The sequence below is a fragment of the Protopterus annectens genome, chromosome 3.part1 (genome assembly GCF_019279795.1).
Source record: "Protopterus annectens isolate FY-2018-M chromosome 3.part1, PAN1.0, whole genome shotgun sequence".
NCBI classification, from domain to species: domain Eukaryota; kingdom Metazoa; phylum Chordata; order Ceratodontiformes; family Protopteridae; genus Protopterus; species Protopterus annectens.
In genome coordinates, this window is record NC_056732.1 from 1,848,806,408 (window position 1) to 1,848,827,702 (window position 21,295).

General features: G+C 40.6%; 1 protein-coding gene across 1 annotated transcript in view; it reads left to right on the plus strand.

Annotated features, from left to right (window-relative positions):
• The window catches only part of LOC122798757 (zinc finger protein 883-like), a 99,778-nt gene that overhangs the window by 48,277 nt on the left and 30,206 nt on the right, over nucleotides 1-21,295 (plus strand). Inside the window, exon 3 of the mRNA XM_044067861.1 lies at nucleotides 4,999-5,121. Within this exon, the coding sequence (XP_043923796.1) occupies nucleotides 4,999-5,121 (123 nt within the window). The remainder of the gene's footprint in view (nucleotides 1-4,998; nucleotides 5,122-21,295) is intronic.

A 21,295-nucleotide genomic window follows, 5' to 3' on the forward strand; every position in this document is an offset into this window, starting at 1 on the left:
AAAAACTTCTGCCCTTGTATACAAAATCTTCTACCAATTACTCAATTAAGAGTATCAATTAAAACAATCTGGTAAGGTATTTTAAAAGGGAAACACATCTCATATATCCACGACATTTTAAACAGTCATAAACTTCTTAAAAAACTCTTCTTATAGTACATTTGAACTATTGACTGCAAATGAATAATCAATTTAAACATAAAAACCTATTAAACTAAAATAATTAATATTCATTCTGAGTGTCCACTTTATACCTATATCTTATTCAATATATCAAAATATGTGGCCAGATCATATATATATTATTTAAATAACGGCAACTGTAAAAATAACTACAAAAAATATATAGCAAAACAAATCATACCTATATACTAATTGTCTTAATAATTCTAATTGCATAACAATAATAAATGCATCCAATTTTGTAATGGATACACAATAAAAACATATTATGGTACTATACTGTGTATTCCATATTCATGCATAATATAATGCTAAGTGGAATACATTAAATGAAATAAATATAAAAACAATATACAGAAACTGTCAGTAGCTGAAACAAAATAGATGAATATGCCAAGCAAATTCATTATGTAAAATAGCCTAAATGCAAAAACATATCTGGATATGGGGGGGGGGGTGAAGTGTGGGGATCACACATTCCCTAAAAGAGCCGGTCGAATACTGAGTGTTGAATTTAAGCCAGGTTCTATATGGGCTCTAAAGTTTAGTATCCATCTCAGTTCACATAGTTCAAGGGTACCTATTAGGTCGCCTTCTCTTTTATTCTGGTGTACCATTTGAATCACTCTATATTTAAACATATGTTGGGGAAACAGTTGGCAATGTTTAGCCAACACATTAGTGATATTCCCCTTCCTAATATCATACACGTGATTATATACACGATCTTTAAATCTACGTGAAGTCATACCCACATAGTATGCTTCGCATGAATCACATGTAGCTAGATATATGACATTGCTTGTATCACAGGTGGCATAAAATGTCGGCTTGAAAGCTGTGTTTATGCCTGGAACCTCAAATGTCTGATCTGTAGATATATACTTACATATACAGCATTTTCTACAAGGGTATGTACCCTTCTTATACCTTGCTCTAATATCCAGTTGCTGGAGCTTCATTTTTTCATTGCATAGTAATATCTTAAGGTTTAGACTATTGCTAAACCTAAAAACTGGTTTGTCCCCCACTATTTGTAACAAACTGGAATCAAGAAGCAAAGTCTTCCAATTATTCCTTATAATGTTCATGATATGATTCACGTCATTCATGTATTTTAGGCCAACTGGTAGTTTCATCCTATTCCTTCCAAAGTGCTTGTTATGACCCCCTTTTTTCTTACACATCGGGGTCTCTAATGCTGTTGATGTCAAGTCATCCACCAGGGTTAAAGGATAGCCCCTATCGACAAAACAGCTTTTCTGAAAGTCTACTAGACTCAATATATCCTCTTGTTTACTACAAAGCCTTGAGATTCTGACCATTTGACCTTTTACTACATTTCGAAAAATATAACGGGGATGCATGCTATCAAAATGAAGAATGCCATTTTTCCAGCATGGCTTCCTGTATAGTGATGTGGTAATTTTGTTATAGTCATCCTTAGTAATGGTGATGTCCAAAAAATTCACACTATGGACCGAATACTCATAAGTGAATTTTAAAAAAGTTGTGGTGGATTCCATATATGCTACAAACTCATGCAGCGAATCTTCATCACTATTCCAAAACAAAAGGATGTCATCCACAAAACGCCTATATAAGATGATGTTATTAAACCTTTCATTATCTAATATAAATCTCTTTTCCCACTGGTAAATGGCCAAATTCGCATATGCATTCGCACAGGGAGTGCCCATGGCCACTCCCCATGTTTGTGCATATATTTTGTCATGGAATAGAAAGATGTTGTTATTCAATACTAAATCCAGCAGATTACAGACCACCATTTGGTCATTGTTATCCATGATACCATATTCATGCAGGCATTCCCTTATGGCCTCAAGGCCAAAATCATTAGGGATGCTTGTAAACAAGTTTTTAATATCTAATGCAACCATCAATGTTTCTCTCTGCAAGTTTTTACATACTGAGTCTTGTTTTAGGTCTTGTAACAACCCATATGAGTCTTTCAAAATTGTGGGAATTAAATTTACCAACGGGCCTAATTTAGACTGTACAAACACAGAGGCATTCTCTGTCACCCAGTGTCTACCAGACACTATAGGGCGTAGAGGGGGTGGATCTATCCCTTTGTGCATTTTTGGAAGCCCCTTAATTAGAGGAATCAGTGGAGAATCTATTAGCAAAAAATCATAAAGGCTTTTGTCTATACATCTACTCATTAGCAAATCATACACAGTATCATGCACTCCCCTTATTAAAAATTCCACTTGTGATCTATCTATCAGCTTATAAGCTGAATCATTGCTTAACATTTTATACATTAGCTCCATGTATAGGGAAGTGTCCATGGCAACCACTCCTCCACCTTTATCCGCTGGTTTAAATACAATTCCATCATTGTTACAAAGTCTCTCAAGACAGCATTTCTGTGAAGCATTTAAGTTGACATAAACACCTCTATGCTTTTTCTCTTTATAATATAGATAAAAATCATGTTCACATGAACGCAAAAAGCATTCTACCAAATTAGGCATTGGTGGCATAAATAAACTTTTCCTTTTACAAGCCTGCAATTCATATGCTAACTCATTATTCATAGAATCTAAAAACAGTACCTTGAGTGATAGCTTCCTCGCAAAAAGGCGAAGAGCTGTCAAAGTCTCAGAAAGCTCACTTCCTCTGGAAGGAATAAAAGATAAACCTTTGTTGAGAATGAATTGTTCATCAGCAGTAAATTCTCTGGAGGTTAAATTGAAAAACAAAATGTTCAGTTCCTTGTCTTTCTCCTTGATTCCGGTGTTTCTCCCGACATTTTCCTTTTGCCTCTGCCTCTGCTTGTCGAGCGCACTGGCGCTCTGCTTTTGTACGGGAGCGGGAAGTTTAAAGGTAAAGCAGGTGTGTTAAAGCCCGTAGCTGTATTGCCATCAGACTTTGGTCTTGCACCCAGCCCCTCATTAATTTTCAAGCACTGTTGATTGCAAGGAAGAGAAGCATTGGTTAATGGTAATTCTCTGTTCATTATATCACCCATGGGCTCTTTATTTACGGAGAGTTCATTCAATGTATCCACATGATTTAACAACTCTGGCGTGCTCATTTGGGAAGCGCCTGTTAAGTTAACAGGTTCAGATTCAGTTCCATTAGCCCTCGGCCATACAAAAATGCGGCCCATATGAAAATCTTGACAGTCCCGCTTCAGTTTCTTAAGCTTAATTTGCTCAAGCCTATTACTGTATTGTGTGAGCTGCCTGAGCATGTTATTAAGTTTAGAAACACAAAGTTCACTTTTATAATTAGTTGTTAAGCTTTTATGCTCACCCTCTACTTTGGCGATCAAGTCCACTTCTATGGGGGAAAAATACTCTATTAATAGATTAATGTACTTGGCTCCAAACTCAATGTTCAGCTGCTGCCATCTTCGCAGAAGTTCCGGATGGCTGTCCCCATAGCTTGGCATGCACAAGACTCGCATGCCACGCGGAACCACTTTGAAATGCAAGCAAGCCTCCATATGCCTTCTCTGCCATATGAGCCGATGGAGTTTGTACAAATCATTTTCCAAAGTTCTTAATGCCCCATAGAAATCCTGTAGGTTCTCAGTATCTTGCATTACAATATGCGGAGCATTACTTTTAATATCGAAATTAAGCAAAGGATTGTCCTGTTGATGGAACAAATTGTTCCAGTCATCGGTACCGCTTGTACCTGCCGGATTGTAGTCAAGCTCTATGTTGAGTGAATCCATCGTGTGCTGGTCAAATAAGCAAATGGATAACAAAAGTAACAGCAACAAGCAGAAAATGACCATCCAAAGGTTCCTTCCAACGTCAAATGCAGAGCAAGTAGAAGAAATGGAAGAACTGCAAGGAACCACCACAATGTAAAATCGATGTTTTTATTTTAACAAAAAGAACAAGCGCTTTCACGCACCATCCCGGTGCGCTTCATCAGGTTACAATCAAAGATAAAAACTTCTGCCCTTATATACAAAATCTTCTACCAATTACTCAATTAAGAGTATCAGTTAAAACAATCTGGTAAGGTATTTTAAAAGGGAAACACATCTCATATATCCACGACATTTTAAACAGTCATAAACTTCTTAAAAAACTCTTCTTATAGTACATTTGAACTATTGACTGCAAATGAATAATCAATTTAAACATAAAAACCTATTAAACAAAAATAATTAATATTCATTCTGAGTGTCCACTTTATACCTATATCTTATTCAATATATCAAAATATGTGGCCAGATCATATATATATTATTTAAATAACGTCAACTGTAAAAATAACAATAAAAAATATATAGCAAAAGAAAAGGATGCTAAGGATGAAGCTGTCAGGTAACAGGAAAAGAGGAAGGCCTAAGATAAGGTTTATGGATGTGGTGAGAGAGGACATGCAGGGGGTTGGTGTGACAGAGCAAGATGCAGAGCACAGGAAGAAATGGAGAAAATGATCCGCTGTGGCGACCCCTAATGGGAACAGCCGAAAGAAGATGATGATGCTGATCAGTGCACGTATTGTTTTCTCTGTAAGTCACTGGTTTTTCATTTTCTTTTCACTCGTCCCTAGCAGCACACATGATTTGACTGTATTTGTAAATGAATATGTAAAGAATCTTTTGAATGCAGGCGGTAAAATAAAAAAAATGTACACAGTAGCCATTTTACTCCAGGATTAGCCAGGCCCTACCCGTACCTTACAATGAAATGTTATTCTGGTCTGATGTATATTTATTGCTGTTCTTGAGCTGTGCATGATTGTTGTTGTAAACTTCAAGCAGTGATTCCTGTGAGGATCTTTTTTAATTGTACAATTTCTACCAATTTTGATTTACAGGGTATAACATCCCAGTGGAACAACTTTGGTTATTTATTAATAAAGATAAGAAAGTTTCATCTGATGACAATAAAAGCAGAATGATGGGGCAGAGAAGTCAACTTCCTGACAGCGGTATCTGCAGTAAGTACAAGGTCAGATAATTAACTGGTCAGCTTCTTGACAGCAGTATTAGCAGTAAGTACAATCTCAGATAAGTAACTGGTCAGCTTCTTGACAGCAGTATTAGCAGTAGGTACAAAGTAATATAATTAACTGGTCATCTTCCTGATAGCTCTGTCAGCAGTGAGTAAAAGGTCAGATAATTAACTGGTCAGCTTCCTCACAGTGGTATCTGAAGTAAGTACAAGTTCAGATAGTCAACTGGTCAGATTCCTGACAGCAGTATGAACAGTAACTGCAATTATGGATAATTAACTGGGTTTTCCCCACTTAGGTATAGGCTTATAACATTGCCAGTTAGGCAGAGGGACATCAGTCCAGCAAATATCAGCACACCCCTACTTGAAGCAGCCTTATGAAACTAGATAAGCAAGGGCTTTCCTTGAATGGATGATCTGGGTTTGAGTAGTAAGCCCGGGAACCTGTGGAGAGGTGTCTGTGGTAAGATGCGAATAAGGGTCCAATGTCAGCTCACCCATCTTGGGGTAAAGAGTATAATTCCAGTCGTACTTCTGTTTTTGCTCCTGACCCTGGCATTGCAATTACCCACTCCAATCTCAAAGCCACATGCCCACTACTAGTAACTCTCCTGAATGGATACCTTAGCTTATCTCTGATCTCATTGCTGTGCACCTGATCAGCAACTGCCCATGACCCTCCATAATTAATACAATGCCAGATGGCTTCTGGCCTTCCTAATATTCCTGGGATGTGTATTTTTATATGAAATGGTGTTGCTGCAGAGTGGATGTTGTTATATTGCATTTTTCACCTCATTTGATTTGCCCGAAATCTGTGACTCACTGCAGAAGTTACTACTGATTAGACATTTGCACTTGGCATAAGTCTTGACTGCTTCCTTAATAACTTGCCACATTACCACAGTTATGTAACCCTTCTTTGCATTGTTCCTGAGTGCATAAGCAGACTTTGGCTGTGCTTTGCCTGGTTCCTTAATAATTTGCCACATTATCACAGTTCTGTAACCCTTCATTGCATTGCTGCTGAATGGGTAACTGGGCTTTGGGTAAGCTTTGCCTGGTTTCCTTATAGTCTGCTTCTGTTCTACTCCCTGAAGAAAGATGGGGTGGGTGGCCCAATACAGAGTTTATAGGAACTGAGGAGCAGGTTTTGTATGATAAATTATTTAGGGAGGAACCCCATGACTGGTGTTGTGGCATAAAGTAGGTGTATCTGTGTGTGCATTTTGTGTGTGTGTGTAAGCATGTTGTGAAGCTATAATTTCTGCTGAACAAAATTATTAACAAGAGCGTGAGCAAAGTCCCAGTTGTGGAAAAAGTTTATAAAACAGGTAACATGACATGCTATCAGATGTGTCAGTGAGAAAGAAAAACAGCTCTGTTCTCTGAGAAGGTATAACTGCCACAGCTCTGTTCTCTGAGAAGGTATAACAGCCCCAGCTCTGTTCTCTGAGAAGGTATAACAGCCGCAGCTCTGATCTCTGAGAAGGTATAACGACCGCAGCTCTGTTCTCTGAGAAGGCATAATGGCCACAGCTCTGTTCTCTGAGAAGATAAAACAGCCGCAGCTCTGTTCTCTGAGAAGGTATAACAGCCGCAGCTGTGTTCTCTGAGAAGGTATAACAGCCGCAGCTGTGTTCTCTGAGAAGGTATAACAGCCGTAGCTGTGTTCTCTGAGAAGGTATAACAGCCGCAGCTGTGTTCTCTGAGAAGGTATAACAGCCGCAGCTGTGTTCTCTGAGAAGGTATAACGGCCCCAGCTGTGTTCTCTGAGAAGGTATAACGGCCCCAGCTTTGTTCTCTGAGAAGGTATAACGGCCCCAGCTTTGTTCTCTGAGAAGGTATAACGGCCCCAGCTTTGTTCTCTGAGAAGGTATAACGGCCCCAGCTGTGTTCTCTGAGAAGGTATAACGGCCCCAGCTGTGTTCTCTGAGAAGGTATAACGGCCCCAGCTGTGTTCTCTGAGAAGGTATAACGGCCCCAGCTGTGTTCTCTGAGAAGGTATAACGGCCCCAGCTCTCTTCTCTGAGAAGGTATAATGGCCACAGCTCTGTTCTCTGATAAAATAAAGTTGCTACTGTGCTGTTCCCTGCATGGTATCAAAACAGCAGCACTGTTCCATGAGGGGTAGCACTGTTCCATTAGTGGTAAAACAGCTGTGCTGTTCCCTGAGAAGGTAATGCAGTTGCAGCTGTAGGGCTGTTCACTGAGCAGGCAGCTGCAGCTGTAGGGCTGTTCACTGAGAAGGCAGCTGCAGCTGTAGCGCTGTTCACTGAGGAGGCAGCTGCAGGCTGTAGTGCTCTTCACTGAGGAGGCAGCTGTAGCACTCTTCGCTGAGGAGGCAGCTGCAGGCTGTAGCGCTCTTCGCTGAGGAGGCAGCTGCAGGCTGTAGCGCTCTTCGCTGAGGAGGCAGCTGCAGGCTGTAGCGCTCTTCGCTGAGGAGGCAGCTGCAGGCTGTAGCGCTCTTTGCTGAGGAGGCAGCTGCAGGCTGTAGCGCTCTTTGCTGAGGAGGCAGCTGCAGGCTGTAGCGCTCTTTGCTGAGGAGGCAGCTGCAGGCTGTAGCGCTCTTCGCTGAGGAGGCAGCTGCAGGCTGTAGCGCTCTTCGCTGAGGAGGAGGCAGCTGCAGGCTGTGGCGCTCTTCGCTGAGGAGGCAGCTGTGGCGCTCTTCGCTGAGGAGGCGGCTGCAGCTCTCTTCGCTGAGGAGGCAGCTGTGGCGCTCTTCGCTGAGGAGGCAGCTGCAGGCTGTAGCTCTTCGCTGAGGAGGCAGCTGCAGGCTGTAGCGCTCTTCGCTGAGGAGGCAGCTGCAGGCTGTAGCGCTCTTCGCTGAGGAGGCAGCTGCAGGCTGTAGCGCTCTTCGCTGAGGAGGCAGCTGCAGGCTGTAGCGCTCTTCGCTGAGGAGGCAGCTGTGGCGCTCTTCGCTGAGGAGGCAGCTGTGGCGCTCTTTGCTGAGGAGGCAGCTGCAGGCTGCAGCGCTCTTTGCTGAGGAGGCAGCTGCAGGCTGCAGCGCTCTTTGCTGAGGAGGCAGCTGCAGGCTGCAGCGCTCTTTGCTGAGGAGGCAGCTGCAGTGCTCTTTGCTGAGGAGGCAGCTGCAGGCTGCAGCGCTCTTTGCTGAGGAGGCAGCTGCAGGCTGCAGCGCTCTTTGCTGAGGAGGCAGCTGCAGGCTGCAGCGCTCTTTGCTGAGGAGGCAGCTGCAGGCTGCAGCGCTCTTTGCTGAGGAGGCAGCTGCAGGCTGCAGCGCTCTTTGCTGAGGAGGCAGCTGCAGGCTGCAGCGCTCTTTGCTGAGGAGGCAGCTGCAGGCTGCAGCGCTCTTTGCTGAGGAGGCAGCTGCAGGCTGCAGCGCTCTTTGCTGAGGAGGCAGCTGCAGGCTGCAGAGCTCTTTGCTGCGGAGGCAGCTGCAGGCTGCAGGGCTCTTTGCTGAGGAGGCAGCTGCAGGCTGCAGCGCTCTTTGCTGAGGAGGCAGCTGCAGGCTGCAGCGCTCTTTGCTGAGGAGGCAGCTGCAGCGCTCTTTGCTGAGGAGGCAGCTGCAGCGCTCTTTGCTGAGGAGGCAGCTGTAGCCATGCAGCCTAACCGTGTTGTATCCCTATATATAATTGGCTTTTATTGGTGGGGTATGTTAAGAAGCATCTAAAGGTTATGTGGGAGAATGTTAGTTTGGTGATGGTTCTTGCTTGTCCCTGTTAATCACAGACATAGTGGCCAGACCCGGGGTGAATTTCATATTTCCTATACATTAGTCAAAGTTACACTTAAATAAGGTTATGCATAGACTCGACTCGACATAGATGGGGAGCCTTTTCCAGAGCATGGGCCTCCTATAAATCCTTGGTTTTAGTGGAGTTGATGTTTTTCATTTTGTGGATGTGCAAGTAGTCCATGGTCCATCAGAGCTGCATCTGGGGATGGCTTGTATGCCAGGCATAGCTCACCTCCCAGTAACCTCTTGAGACCAAGTTCAGAGAGAACACTTTAGAGTGATCTGTATAGGGCATTGTATTTATACCATGCATTTTGCTGGTAAGGAACCTTTGTAGTTGTTCTAAATGTTGTATATGTCTGATCAGGTACATGCTGAAGGAGAGATACGCAACAATTTATCTAATGATGGCCAAATAAAAGTGGCACTATGACTTCCTTGGACCTAGATGCCATGCCCTTGCTTATAAATTGAGCGACACAATGATTTTCTTACTACCTTGACCACATGTCGGCCAAATGCCAGATTGCTATCTACATATGTTCCCAGATCCCTGACTACTGGGTCATCTCTAAGGGGTGTCTTATTGATGGAGTAATTAGCCTGGGTGGCAGTTTTCCCAAAAGTCACTGTAATGCTTTTCTTGGCATTGAGGTTTAATCTGGGACTTTGACACCACTCATTTGTGTTATAGCCTCTTTTAAGATTGTTGTGTCATGGGGGGGGATCTGTAATGGCTCCCAATTTGCTGTAATCCATGACTTGGTTAGACAAAGGCCTTTGATTTGGCCTTTGATTTGGCCTTGCCCCAATTGATTTTCATAGTTTTGTATTCAGTATAAATTTAGTTTCTAAGTGTGAGAGATCATTAAGTTTTTTACTTGCAGTTTAAAGATGATGGGGCACAATCTGTATTAATTGTAATTACAGTGTGTGTGTGTGTGTGTGTGTGTGTGTGTGTGTGTGTGTGTGTGTGTGTGTGTGTGTGTGTGTGTGAGAGATTGACATACCATTTGTCAAACCTCTAATTTGTTGAGCAGGAAAATAAGGATGTATGTGATCAGAAATGTACGCGATTGATCTTGCACAAAAAGCCAGTATATGCTCTGTGCAATGAGGATCAGGGAGTTTTTCCCTTTCCCACTACATTGCAATTAAAGAGTTGGTGTATATAATTACCAGGGGTGTTCTCAGCAAAATATATATTTTAATATGCTTTTCAATGCCTTCATTTTTGAGCATGTATGCTCAGTCTCATTAGGTTTGATTTATTGAGTTTAGGATTGTCATATATTCTTGTCCTTATGGTTATGTTTTGGCTAAAATGGTCTGATAAGAACCAGATCATGTACACAGGTAACAGATAAGTAAATGCAATTATTAATCTTTTGTTTAGTGTTTTTTTTGTCTTACACTTTGAAGAGGTGTAAGAATGGTAACCATTTGACAATCTAAGATGTGCAGATGTAAGGTTTGTTGATGTTCTTCATCTCACATTGCTGCAGTCCTTACACTTGGGTAGTCCGCTGTCCTCGGTTGGCCCGAATATCAAAGTATAAGGCTGACGTCGGTCAAGGCGCATTTGACTGACATCAGGACGTCAGGGTACAAATGCGCATGACCGACGTCATATCCTCAGTCTTTTTTGCCGCATGGTCCGATGCAGAAGCAGCATTGCAAGTGCCGGTTGGCGTTCTGAAATTTTTCGATTTCGGAGTTTCAGACCGAGTCAAAGTTGGCTAAGTACCCCGTTGGGGAATATTTTGGTTTTTTCTTGCCTCAGTGGTTTACCGGATGTCAGAAAAAGTGAATAATTGTATTTCTTGTGGGAAACAGATACCGCATAGAGACTATCATACTTTGTGTATTCCTTGTTTAGGGCCTGAGCACGACGTTGTTGGGTGTCGCTCTTGTGCTAGATTCAATAAGCGCACTATAAAGAGAAGGTTAGATTGTGCCAGGTTAGTCTTCGGGAAGTGGTGCAATTATAAAATGCCGTCGGATGCTCCGCCCGCTTCTTCAAGAAGCGCAAGGACAAAGCAGTTAAGCCTAGGCTAGAAGAACCGTCCGTGCGGACGCGGTTCTTTAGAGGTGTCGGTGGAGCCGGTGGTTCCACGGAGGTTTCTTTGGGATCCCAGGGAGAGACTTTGTTATTGCAGGATGTGGCCTCTCAGGAGGCAGGTCTGGCTGAGGGGCTTCTCAGGTTACTATACTCCCCTCCCTTCCTAGGGTGGTTAGGCCCTCTCCTTCTGTTTCCAAGGCTTCTCCCAGAGGCAGGCCAGGTTTAGCTTCAGTTGGTGTCACCCCTAGTTCTTCAGGAACTGTGCCCAAGAAGCATATGCTTAAAATGGCAGAAGATTTGATTACTTTGATTAGGGTTCTTTGCCCCTCCTGATAAGAGACCTAGGGTGGAGCCTGAGCTAGGGAGTTTTGAGCAGGCTTCGGATGTTTCAGAGTCTTGACTGAAGACTTGCAGGAGTATTCTCCTTATTCTGATTCTGATGTGGATGATTCTACTCCTTCTGCTTCTCCTCCTGAGGATTTTTCTTTTTCAGAAACTCTTCATTCCATGAGGGAGCATTTCAAGTGGGAAGGTCAGGACTTCTCTGATTCCAGGAAAAGGCTTAGGGAATTTTTGTTTTTACCCCAGCATAGGCCTTTGGCTATACCTCCTGTTTTGGATGTGGTGGAGGATGTTTTTACAGAGGCTTCTCTAAATCCTGATTCTTTGCCTCCTGCTCCTGTTAAACCGGATAGGTATTACAGGGTGCCTGAAGCTCATAAGTATCTTTTTAAGAGTCCTAGGGCAGACCCAGAAACTGTTAGTCAGGGGCCTAAAGGTGTTAAGGCTTCTGTTGTCAAGAATCCGGTTCCTACAGATAAAGAGGCCAGGGCTTTGGATAGATGGGGAAAGAAAGTTTATACTTCTTCCACTCTTGCTATGAGGGCTTTGAATTGCCAGTTTCACATGTTGAAATTCCAAAACTATCTCCTTTCACAATTGAAGTCTAAGGTTGATGCTCTGGCGGAAGGTATTGATTGTAAAGAGTTACAAGATTTAGTTCATGTTTCTGAACAGGTGGGTAAGCATTCTTTGCAACGTGGTTTTGATGCTGTACAGGCCTCGTCTAGGGTGGCTGCCACTGGGTCAGTTCTTCGCAGGCACGCCTGGCTGAGGGATCAGAATTTATCTGACCATGTTAAAACAAGGATTTTAGATGCTCCTTTACAATCTGATGTGTTGTTTGGTTCTCCTGTTGAGGCAGTTTTAAAGAAAATGGAGGACAAGGCTAAGTCTATGCAGACTGTTAAAGATTTTTTGCAGGTTCAGCCTCCAAAGTTTAGTAGAAATTGGCCTACTAAGGGGTGGACGTATCCTTCTTATGATTCCCAGTCTAGGGGTAGATCTAGCCGTGGTAGGGGCAGAGCTCAGGGCTCTTTCAGGCCTAGGACAGGGAGTTCTCCTGCACAGTCTTCGGGTGAAGGCAGGGGTCAGTCCTTTCGTAAACAGACCCAATGACCTACCTTTTCAGCTGCCAGAGCCTTCTCGTCTGGCAGCACCTTTGGGAGGAAGGTTGGCGCTTTTCAAAGAAAATTGGAGTTTAATTACCCAAGACAGATGGGTATTGGATATCATACACCACGGTTACAGGTTTTATTTCCATACCTTGCCTCCTTTCAAAGGCATGCCAGACGTTCCTCCTCAACAAAGAATAGAGGCTCACAAGCAAATTTCTCTGTTACTCCAAATAGGGGCCATTCAGCCGGTCCCTATGCCAGAAGTGGGCCTAGGATTTTATTCTCGCCTGTTCCTAGTACCAAAGAAAGGGAACACGTGGAGACCAATTTTGGACTTATCTATCCTCAACACTTATCTGGACATTCCCAAGTTCAAAATGTTGACGTTACAGCAGCTTTTACCTCTGCTGGGCAAAGATCATTGGATGGTAACTTTGGATCTCAAGGAGGCTTATCTTCATGTTCCTATCAGACTGAGTTGCAGGAAGTATCTGCGTTTTCGAGCTGGGACTTCTCATTATCAGTTCTCTGCATTGCCCTTTGGCTTATCTACTGCGCCCAGAGTGTTCACGAAAGACCTGGCTCCAGTGATAGCTTTCCTCAGGTTAAAAGGAATACAGATCTATCCTTATTTGGACGATTGCCTGATTCTGGCTCAAGGAAGGGACGAGCTTCTTCATCATTTGGATTATGTGATAGCAGTGCTAAGATGCCTGGGGTATTCTGTGAACGAAATAAAGTCCAGTCTAGTACCCTCTCAGGACATGTGCTTTCTGGGTGTGAGACTGAATACAGCATCCCAGATGGCCTTTTTGACCCCGGACAAACAAAAGAATCTTTCCCTTTACTTTCATTAGTTGTCTCATCAGTCCAGGCTGACTGCAAGGACAGTCCTTCAAGCCTTGGGGGTCATGGCATCTTGTATTCTGGTGCTTCCCAATGCCAAACTGCATATGAGGAAGCTACAATGGTATCTCAAAAATGTATGGACACAGCACTGCCAGGATTTGGACACTGTCATTCAAATAATACCTTGCATTCAAAAGGAATTGTTGTGGTGGGCTCAGGAATGTCACCTAAACAAGGGACTCTCTGTGACCCGGCCAGAGGCGAGTCAGATTCTAACGACAGATGCCTCAGACAAAGCTTGGGGAGCTCATCTGAATGGAAAGTGGATACAAGACAAGTGGCCTGCCAGACTACAACATCTACATATCAACTTGAAAGAGATGTTAGCAGTCCAGTTTGCATTAATAGCTTTCAAGGATTTACTTCTTCCAGGGCAGGTGTTGATTCTAACAGACAACACGACTGTCATGTGGTACATCAACAAGCAAGGCGGAACACATTCTTATCCTCTATGCAGGCAAGCAATGATTTTGTGGGAGACTGCTCTCAGTTTACAGCTAAATCTTCAGGCAAGGTTTCTGCCGGGAGCACAGAACTCCTTAGCAGATGTGTTGAGCAGACAAATTATGGATCCCCACGAGTGGAAATTGGATCCTCATGTATTTCAGAAATTGACAGTGTCATGGGGAACTCCAGACATAGATCTGTTCGCTTCTCCACTAAACCACCAGCTGCCAAAGTTTTGCACAAAAAGGTTTCATCCCACAGCTTGGAAAGTGGATGCTCTTTCTTTCAATTGGAGCAATCTTCATGTGTATGCCTTTCCGCCTCTGCCTCTCCTACCAAAGGTACTACTAAAGGCCAGACAAGACAAGCCAAGGATGATTTTGATAGCTCCAGATTGGCCTCGACAGCATTGGTACCCATTACTGAGAAGCCTGGTACGGAAGCCTCCATGGCCTTTGCCTTCGATTCCACACCTGTTGTCTCAGGAGGACAGTCATTTGCTCAATGTCAAGCTTCATTCTCTGCACCTAACAGCCTGGCATATTCTGTTTTGAACCATAGTGGGCCTCCTCTTCCACAGCAAGTTTTGAATGTTATTTTGGGAGCTAGAAGGCCTAGTACAAGGAAAGTGTACGCAGATAAATGGAAGAGATTTTTATTTTGGAGTGCAGCAAAGGATTTTGATGTTTCTGAGCCTAATTTAAGTGTGGCTCTTCAATATCTTACTGAGTTACTGGACAAAGGTTTGTCCTTCTCTTCTATTAAGGTTCATGCTGCAGCAATTTCGGCTCACTATGATTGTGACCCACCATTGTTTTCTCATCCTTTGTTCAAGCAATTTCTTAGAGGGGCAAAGAATATAAGACCCCCACGAAGAGCTCCTACTCCTGCTTGGGATCTCAATTTTGTGTTGGAGAAACTCACTCTACAACCTTTTGAGCCTGCAGCTACTACTGAATTAAAGTTTTTATCATGGAAGACTGCTTTTTGTTGGCTATTACCTCTGCAAGAAGGGTTTCTGAGTTGCAGGCCCTTATGGCGGTTGAGCCTTTCTTAATTTTCCATAAGGATAGGGTATCTTTACGTACTAATCCTTCCTTTATGCCTAAAGTGGTTTCTAGTGTGGCTTTAAACCAAACTATTCATTTGCCTACTTTTTATGCAAATCCCCAAAATAAAGGGGAAAAGATTTTGCACACTTTAGATGTACACAGGCAGTTGCGATATTATTTGGACAGAACTAAAGGGTTCAGGCATTGCTTTCTGTTATTCCTATCATGGCAAGGAGATTCCAGCTGGGATTAGGCCTCATTCCACTAGGGCTACTGCCACTTCGACAGCTTTTTTGAGGGGGGTGGCAACTAAGGATATTTTGGAGGCAACTACTTGGAGTTCAGTGCATACTTTCTCTAGGCATTATCACCTACCACTTTACTCTAAATCCAGGGCTGGTTTGCCACTGCTGTTTTGCAGGGCATTTTGGCAGCTCCTGCTTCCTTATAGTTTGGCCATCCTCCCTTACCTCTGCTTTGGGATTCTACCCAAGTGTAAGGACTGCAGCAATGTGAGATGAAGAACATAGTACAGTTTTGTACCTACCATAAATGTAGATGTTCAAAGATCCACATTGCTGCAGTCCAATACCTCCCTCCTTCCCTCTGTAGTTAGAGGCGGTTGTGTGGGTTGGGTTGTCAATAGGGTGTATATTGTATATATTGTACATATTTTTAGTGCTAGGATGGTTGGTTGTTTGTTTGCTGTCTTTTGGTTTTGACCTTTATTTTTAGGGTCTTCTGACATCTGGGGCAAGAAAAGACTGAGGATATGACGTCGGTCATGCGCATTTGTACCCTGACGTCCTGATGTCAGTCAAATGCGCCTTGACCGACGTCAGCCTTATACTTTGATATTCGGGCCGACCGAGGACAGCGGACTACCCAAGTGTAAGGACTGCAGCAATGTGGATCTTTGAACATCTAAATTTATGGTAGGTACAAAACTGTACTTTTTGGGACTCAAAGTACACTCCCCATTTTTGCACAAAGTATGTGATCACTGTCAAGATGTTTTCCCGTTTCTTCACAGGGCAGTCTAAGATTTAATATGTATAAATAGTGAGGATGCAGTCTGCACCACTGCACAACTGATTTGAAACATTCACTGTTCTCTACCTGAATCACTGTGGTGTTTTTTTTTTTTTTTTTTTTTTTAAGTGTTGGGACTCAATTACAGCTCTCAGAACTAATTACAGGCTGCCCGTAAAATGACATTGAGTGGTTGGAACATTTCATGTAAGTAGTTGCACTCCCCAGGAAGAAAAGTAAAGCCCATCATGTCCAAAACACTCATCTGGTTGCACGTTTCACAGCAAACTGACACTCACTGAGTTTTTTGCTGAAGGGGAAGTTACCTGGTACCCTGGTTAAATTTTCCCCTAGTCGGTATGCATACCTCCTTGGGTCTCCCATGAAAAGAGGCTACAAGCCTATGGGTACTAACCCAGTAAACAAAAACATAAGTAAGTAAAAAAAAAGTTTGACATGCCCCTAACCACAGATTGAAGGAAAGCATTTTATAACAATAATCAGATGCTATGTAAAGTGCTGAGATAATTTTTCTGTGAAGATGTTATTTTCTCATGTTTGTTAATATATAACTATAGATTCAAAATATGGATTACACTCTGTTTTTCTGAAAGAAGACTTGCAGCTATTTCAAAAACTGGCTTGAACCATTGCAGTACAAGGTGTATAACTGTGCGTGCTCAAAAAACTCACAAATGGCTTCTTGGCCTCTCATTGACCTGTTTGTGATCTTTGCACCAGTTCTCTTGCTGTTCTTATTCTAGTTGGTCTTTGCAACTTCATGAACCACTGCTTATCGCACTACACAAGAACAACTCTACTGCTTATTGATTATACAACCGCAACTGCGTTACTTCGACTATACAGCCACAACTGCACTGGTGCCGTACTGTATACATGGTCTGTCTTCCCCACTGCATTCCTGATTCTTTTGCTGCATTAATAGTTTACCTAAGAGGGACAAAAGCTATGTGCAATTAGCTCATAAATGTTTTCACGGGTCTGTATTAGAACATCGAACGCTTAATATTTCGAATCACTAAAGGTTGACCTTTATTGATCGAACTATTAAAATTTCGAATGTTCATAAAAATAAAAAAAAAAAGAAAATCTAAAGGGTGTAGGCAGGGGGGGCAAGCCCCCCTGCACCCCCCCACCCCCCGCTACTTAAATATACCAACTCCGAGACCGCACTACATTGAAGTAAATGGAAATCTCCCCTTATGGAGATTGCTGTTTACCTGTTCGATGTTCTGCACTTTCGCTATTCTTGTGTTAACAATGTCGGATTCGACATTTGTCGGCTTTCTAGAATATAATATAGACCTGTTTTCATACTGTTAGTCAACTTAGCAGTGCTTCTTATGTCTACTGACATCCTTGATAAACTCTTGTACTTAGAAGACTTGCATATTATTGTATGAGGCAGTTCTTATGATATTCTTGCTTAGTCTTGGATATGTGCCCTTAGTAAATATTAAGACTATTCTCATGATAGTAATAGAACAGTGCAGCTTTTTTACCACAGCCACCACTGAAACTGTACTTTGGTCAGCTATTTTGGGAAAAGATAGGTAGACAGAGCTAGAGAGAGGGAGATACACACAGATAGATATAGTTGAATAGATGTATGAAATTATTTGCTTTGGGTGCTAGCAAATGGGAATGCCTTTACATGTCTCTAAATTATAACTTTAGGTTTTCCACTTTAGGATGCTGTTTGAGATAGATGGACATATTTCAGTCTTTTTTTGTACTGCTTCTTTGTATTATAAGTTTTTAAAAAATCAAATAATATATGTAGCATTAAAACTTTAGTACAATACATAACTATAAAAACAAAAAAAAACTTGACAACTGATAGTTTGGGCATCTGTTAAACATTAGAATTTGGTAATGCAGTATCTGACATTACTTACTAAACTGTTTTTGTCTATTTTTTCATAATAGATCTTTGAATTTCATCCGAGTATTATAGTATGAAGTTCTTGTCTTGATTGTAGCTGGTTCAAGTTGAAAAACAATATTGATGATGTTCAGAAATTATCTTAAAGTAGGAGTAGACTCATTCTTCCAGTTTTTGGTAATGACCTTTCTTGCCATAGCCAATGTACTCCATGGAAGAGGGTACTTTTGTTCTGGCAATACATGTCAGAATTGGTACATTAAATAAAACCAAGGATTTGGTTAAAATAAATTTGTCATTAAAATAGCCTGTAATATAGAAGTTATGTTGTTCCAAAATGGCTTGAGAAATGCACTATCATATAACATATCTTGCCAATCATCTTTTATATGTAATTTACATCTCCAAAATCCAATTCTCTTTTATACACTATTTCAACTTTGTATGGTATATTGAAACTTGTACGTATACATTTCCAGGAAAATGGTCTCCAATTTAGTGAGACAGTAGTTTGTTTTGATGACATTATTTTTTTTTATCTTCCTCAGTTGGAGAGCAACTATTAATTAATCTAAAGTATTTCCAGTAATTTTCTTTGTATGTTTGTACTTTTAACTATTTTGAATATTTTAGATAAGTGTTCCCTATTATGCATTAATAGATTAGTACTAGGCTAACTGCATTTGTGGGCCATTTTTTAAGCCTAGCTAATTAACCCATGTGAGAATCAAACTCAGTATCTTAAGCCTGTAAGGTAAACACCTTAACCAGTATGCCATCTTCCAATAACTATGCTCTGATAAGTTAAAGTAATAAAAATTCTATAAATTTAGGAACTGTTTATTATTACGGTTGTATTAACCCAATCTTATGTTCTATTGATTGTTTGGAACTTTGAATATCTAGCCACATTTATTTGTTTATATCGAAATTGTTTATAATATAATCCATTGTTTGTATTTCTCGATTTTTTTTTTTTTTTTTTTTTTTTTTTTTTTTTTTTTTTTTTTTACCAACTGGTGCCAATAAGTTTTCTCTCTTAAGTTCTGTCATTTTTGTTAAATTGAATGCATATTGTCTTGAGGGTAAGCTATTGGAAATAATAAAAACAGCCTTACTTTATAATTTGGATTTTTATATATAAAATTTTTAAGTATACTTAACATTTCAGTGATATAATATGATTTAATTGGTTTGTTCTTACCTTCTGAGAAATATAAAACAAAAATAAACGTCTCTGTCCTATTAAGCAGAGATCAGGGTAGGTAAGAATCCCTGTTATGGTAAATAACAGATCAAACTAATTAGAAAATCATGAATGTATCCAAGGCTCACAAAAAAAAGCAGTAAGCCAAGTTTAGAAAAAGTGTCCCCTATCTACCCTCTGTAGCTTTCCCTTAGTGTAGCTAATAAATTGCACCTCTAAGGAAATCAATCATGGATTCTGCAATAAATCCAGTAAAATAGTTTACTTGATTGAATCCAGAAGTACTTTACCGTGGGTTATGTAAAATGTCTCATAAAGCTGAAGAAATTAGTCCAACACCTGAAAGAAATATATATAAAATAGCTTGGTGTAATGGATTATTCTTATTAAACATGGTATACAATTCCAGCCAGAAGGTTGCTACAAGTTTTAAAAGGTTTTCCTATGTGGAATAAGTAAAATATCTCCAGAATTAAAAAGATGTCTTCGCTCGCCAAAAAACAATCCTGTTAAGTTCATTTGAAAAAAAAACATCCAGGCAAAACAACTCTTGTCCATAAAATAGCCTCGAGTAATTCAAGATTTCTTTTCAGTGGATTAAATAAAATATCTCCTTAGGCAGTAAAAAATATATCCGAGTTCAAACAAAATATATCCGAGATCAAACAAAACAGAAACAGGTTTAAATCAGCTAAAAAAGTTCAGGCAGATAAGCATTGCTCAGTACTGTAATATTGTGCATTTGAGATTACGGACACAGTCTCAGTATGTGGGTGTGCCATCGTGTTGTCATTGGTTCAGTTACAGCAGGGAGCTCAGTTATGCAAAAATTTCAAAACCAAATGGTGCCAAAGTATGGCATACATTCTATGGTTAAATAGTAGTGTAGCATCAAAGTTCCCAGAATTTAAGGATAGGCAAATTATAGTATTAAACTAAAAAAAAAATCATCCCATATTATTAATCCAGCTCCTGCAGTGAAAACATTCTAAGGTCATCTGTGAACCATCCAGTAAATACTACAGGAGTTTCAGTGTAAAACAAAACTATTATAAATATATTTTGTGCCATCAAAGTAAAAAAAAAAATCAACTCATCTTAAGCTACAACTTTTATAACAATTAAATAAAAAGTATGGGGCAGGTTGAGTATTCACTTTGAACTGTATCTAATGCAGTGAGAACCCATAAGCATCAAATAACCTAAGTAAAAGTAGGGGGTGGATGTGGAAATAATCAAATATTAGGGAATGGGCAGTATGGGCCATTACATAAGATCATATTGTTTAAATAACAAAAATAGTCATACCCAGGGTAGACGTAATGCAAAACGCTTGCTGGACTAGCTCTGAAATCACATGCCCCATGAATGGGAAAATGTGATGAAGGGGGCAGGTGGCCGAGAGTACTAAGCTAACCATAACAGTCTGTCATTGCAGAGCTATTCCCAGAGGAGCTAATAATCAAACCTTTGTGGAGCCTGTATTAAGGCATGAGCAAGCCAGAATTGTAACTTAAGTAAAATGCTGGCCTGGAACACTTACTGATTTGAAGGAACAGCTCACTATAGGGAGTCGTGCCTAAATAGGGACAGATACAAAAATACCAAAGTGACAGTGATTTTGATAGCATTTTGTCAGATCTGCCTGAACAGGGACAAAGAATTTTTTACACAAAAAAATAAATTGAAAATGATATTAGAATAAATAATACAATTAAAAAATAAAATGCTTTATCATAGTAAAGTGGGGCAGAACATAACATTGGTAGTGCACAAAAGAGGCAAACAAGGGGGTGTAAGAAAAAGGAACTAAATAAAAATGAAACTGAGAAAACGCATATTTTTTTCAAATGCTTTTTTATTTTCCAAATAATATAATGTTTAACAATACAATCATCAAACAAGTATTATAAACATTTTTATATACACTATGTACAATTGACCTGAACAAAGGAGGGGAAAAAATTAATAAAATATATTAAATTAATAACAAAAATGTATAATATTCAATTAATAAAGTATAAAGTTGCACATTATTTAGGGTTAATTTTTAATGTCTCTGATTGTTTCTCCATGTTTTAAGTGAAATTCTCGATTCCTTCACAGTGATTTCTAATGTAGCTGTTTCTTTCATCAATCTCAAGAATTCTTCCAGAGTAGGTTCTTGTGAAGACTTTCACTTTCTAGTTCTATATTTCCTTGCCACAGCTAGTATGGACCAAAGTAGCTATAGATCTTTTTTATTCATTCCAATAGTATCATTACCATTTAAGAGGACTACAGATTTGGTTAAAATAAAGGTATATGTGAATATAGCTTGGAGAAAAATACGAATTTCTTCCCAGAATTTTTTTATGTTAATACAATCAAAAAATATATGAGACCAAT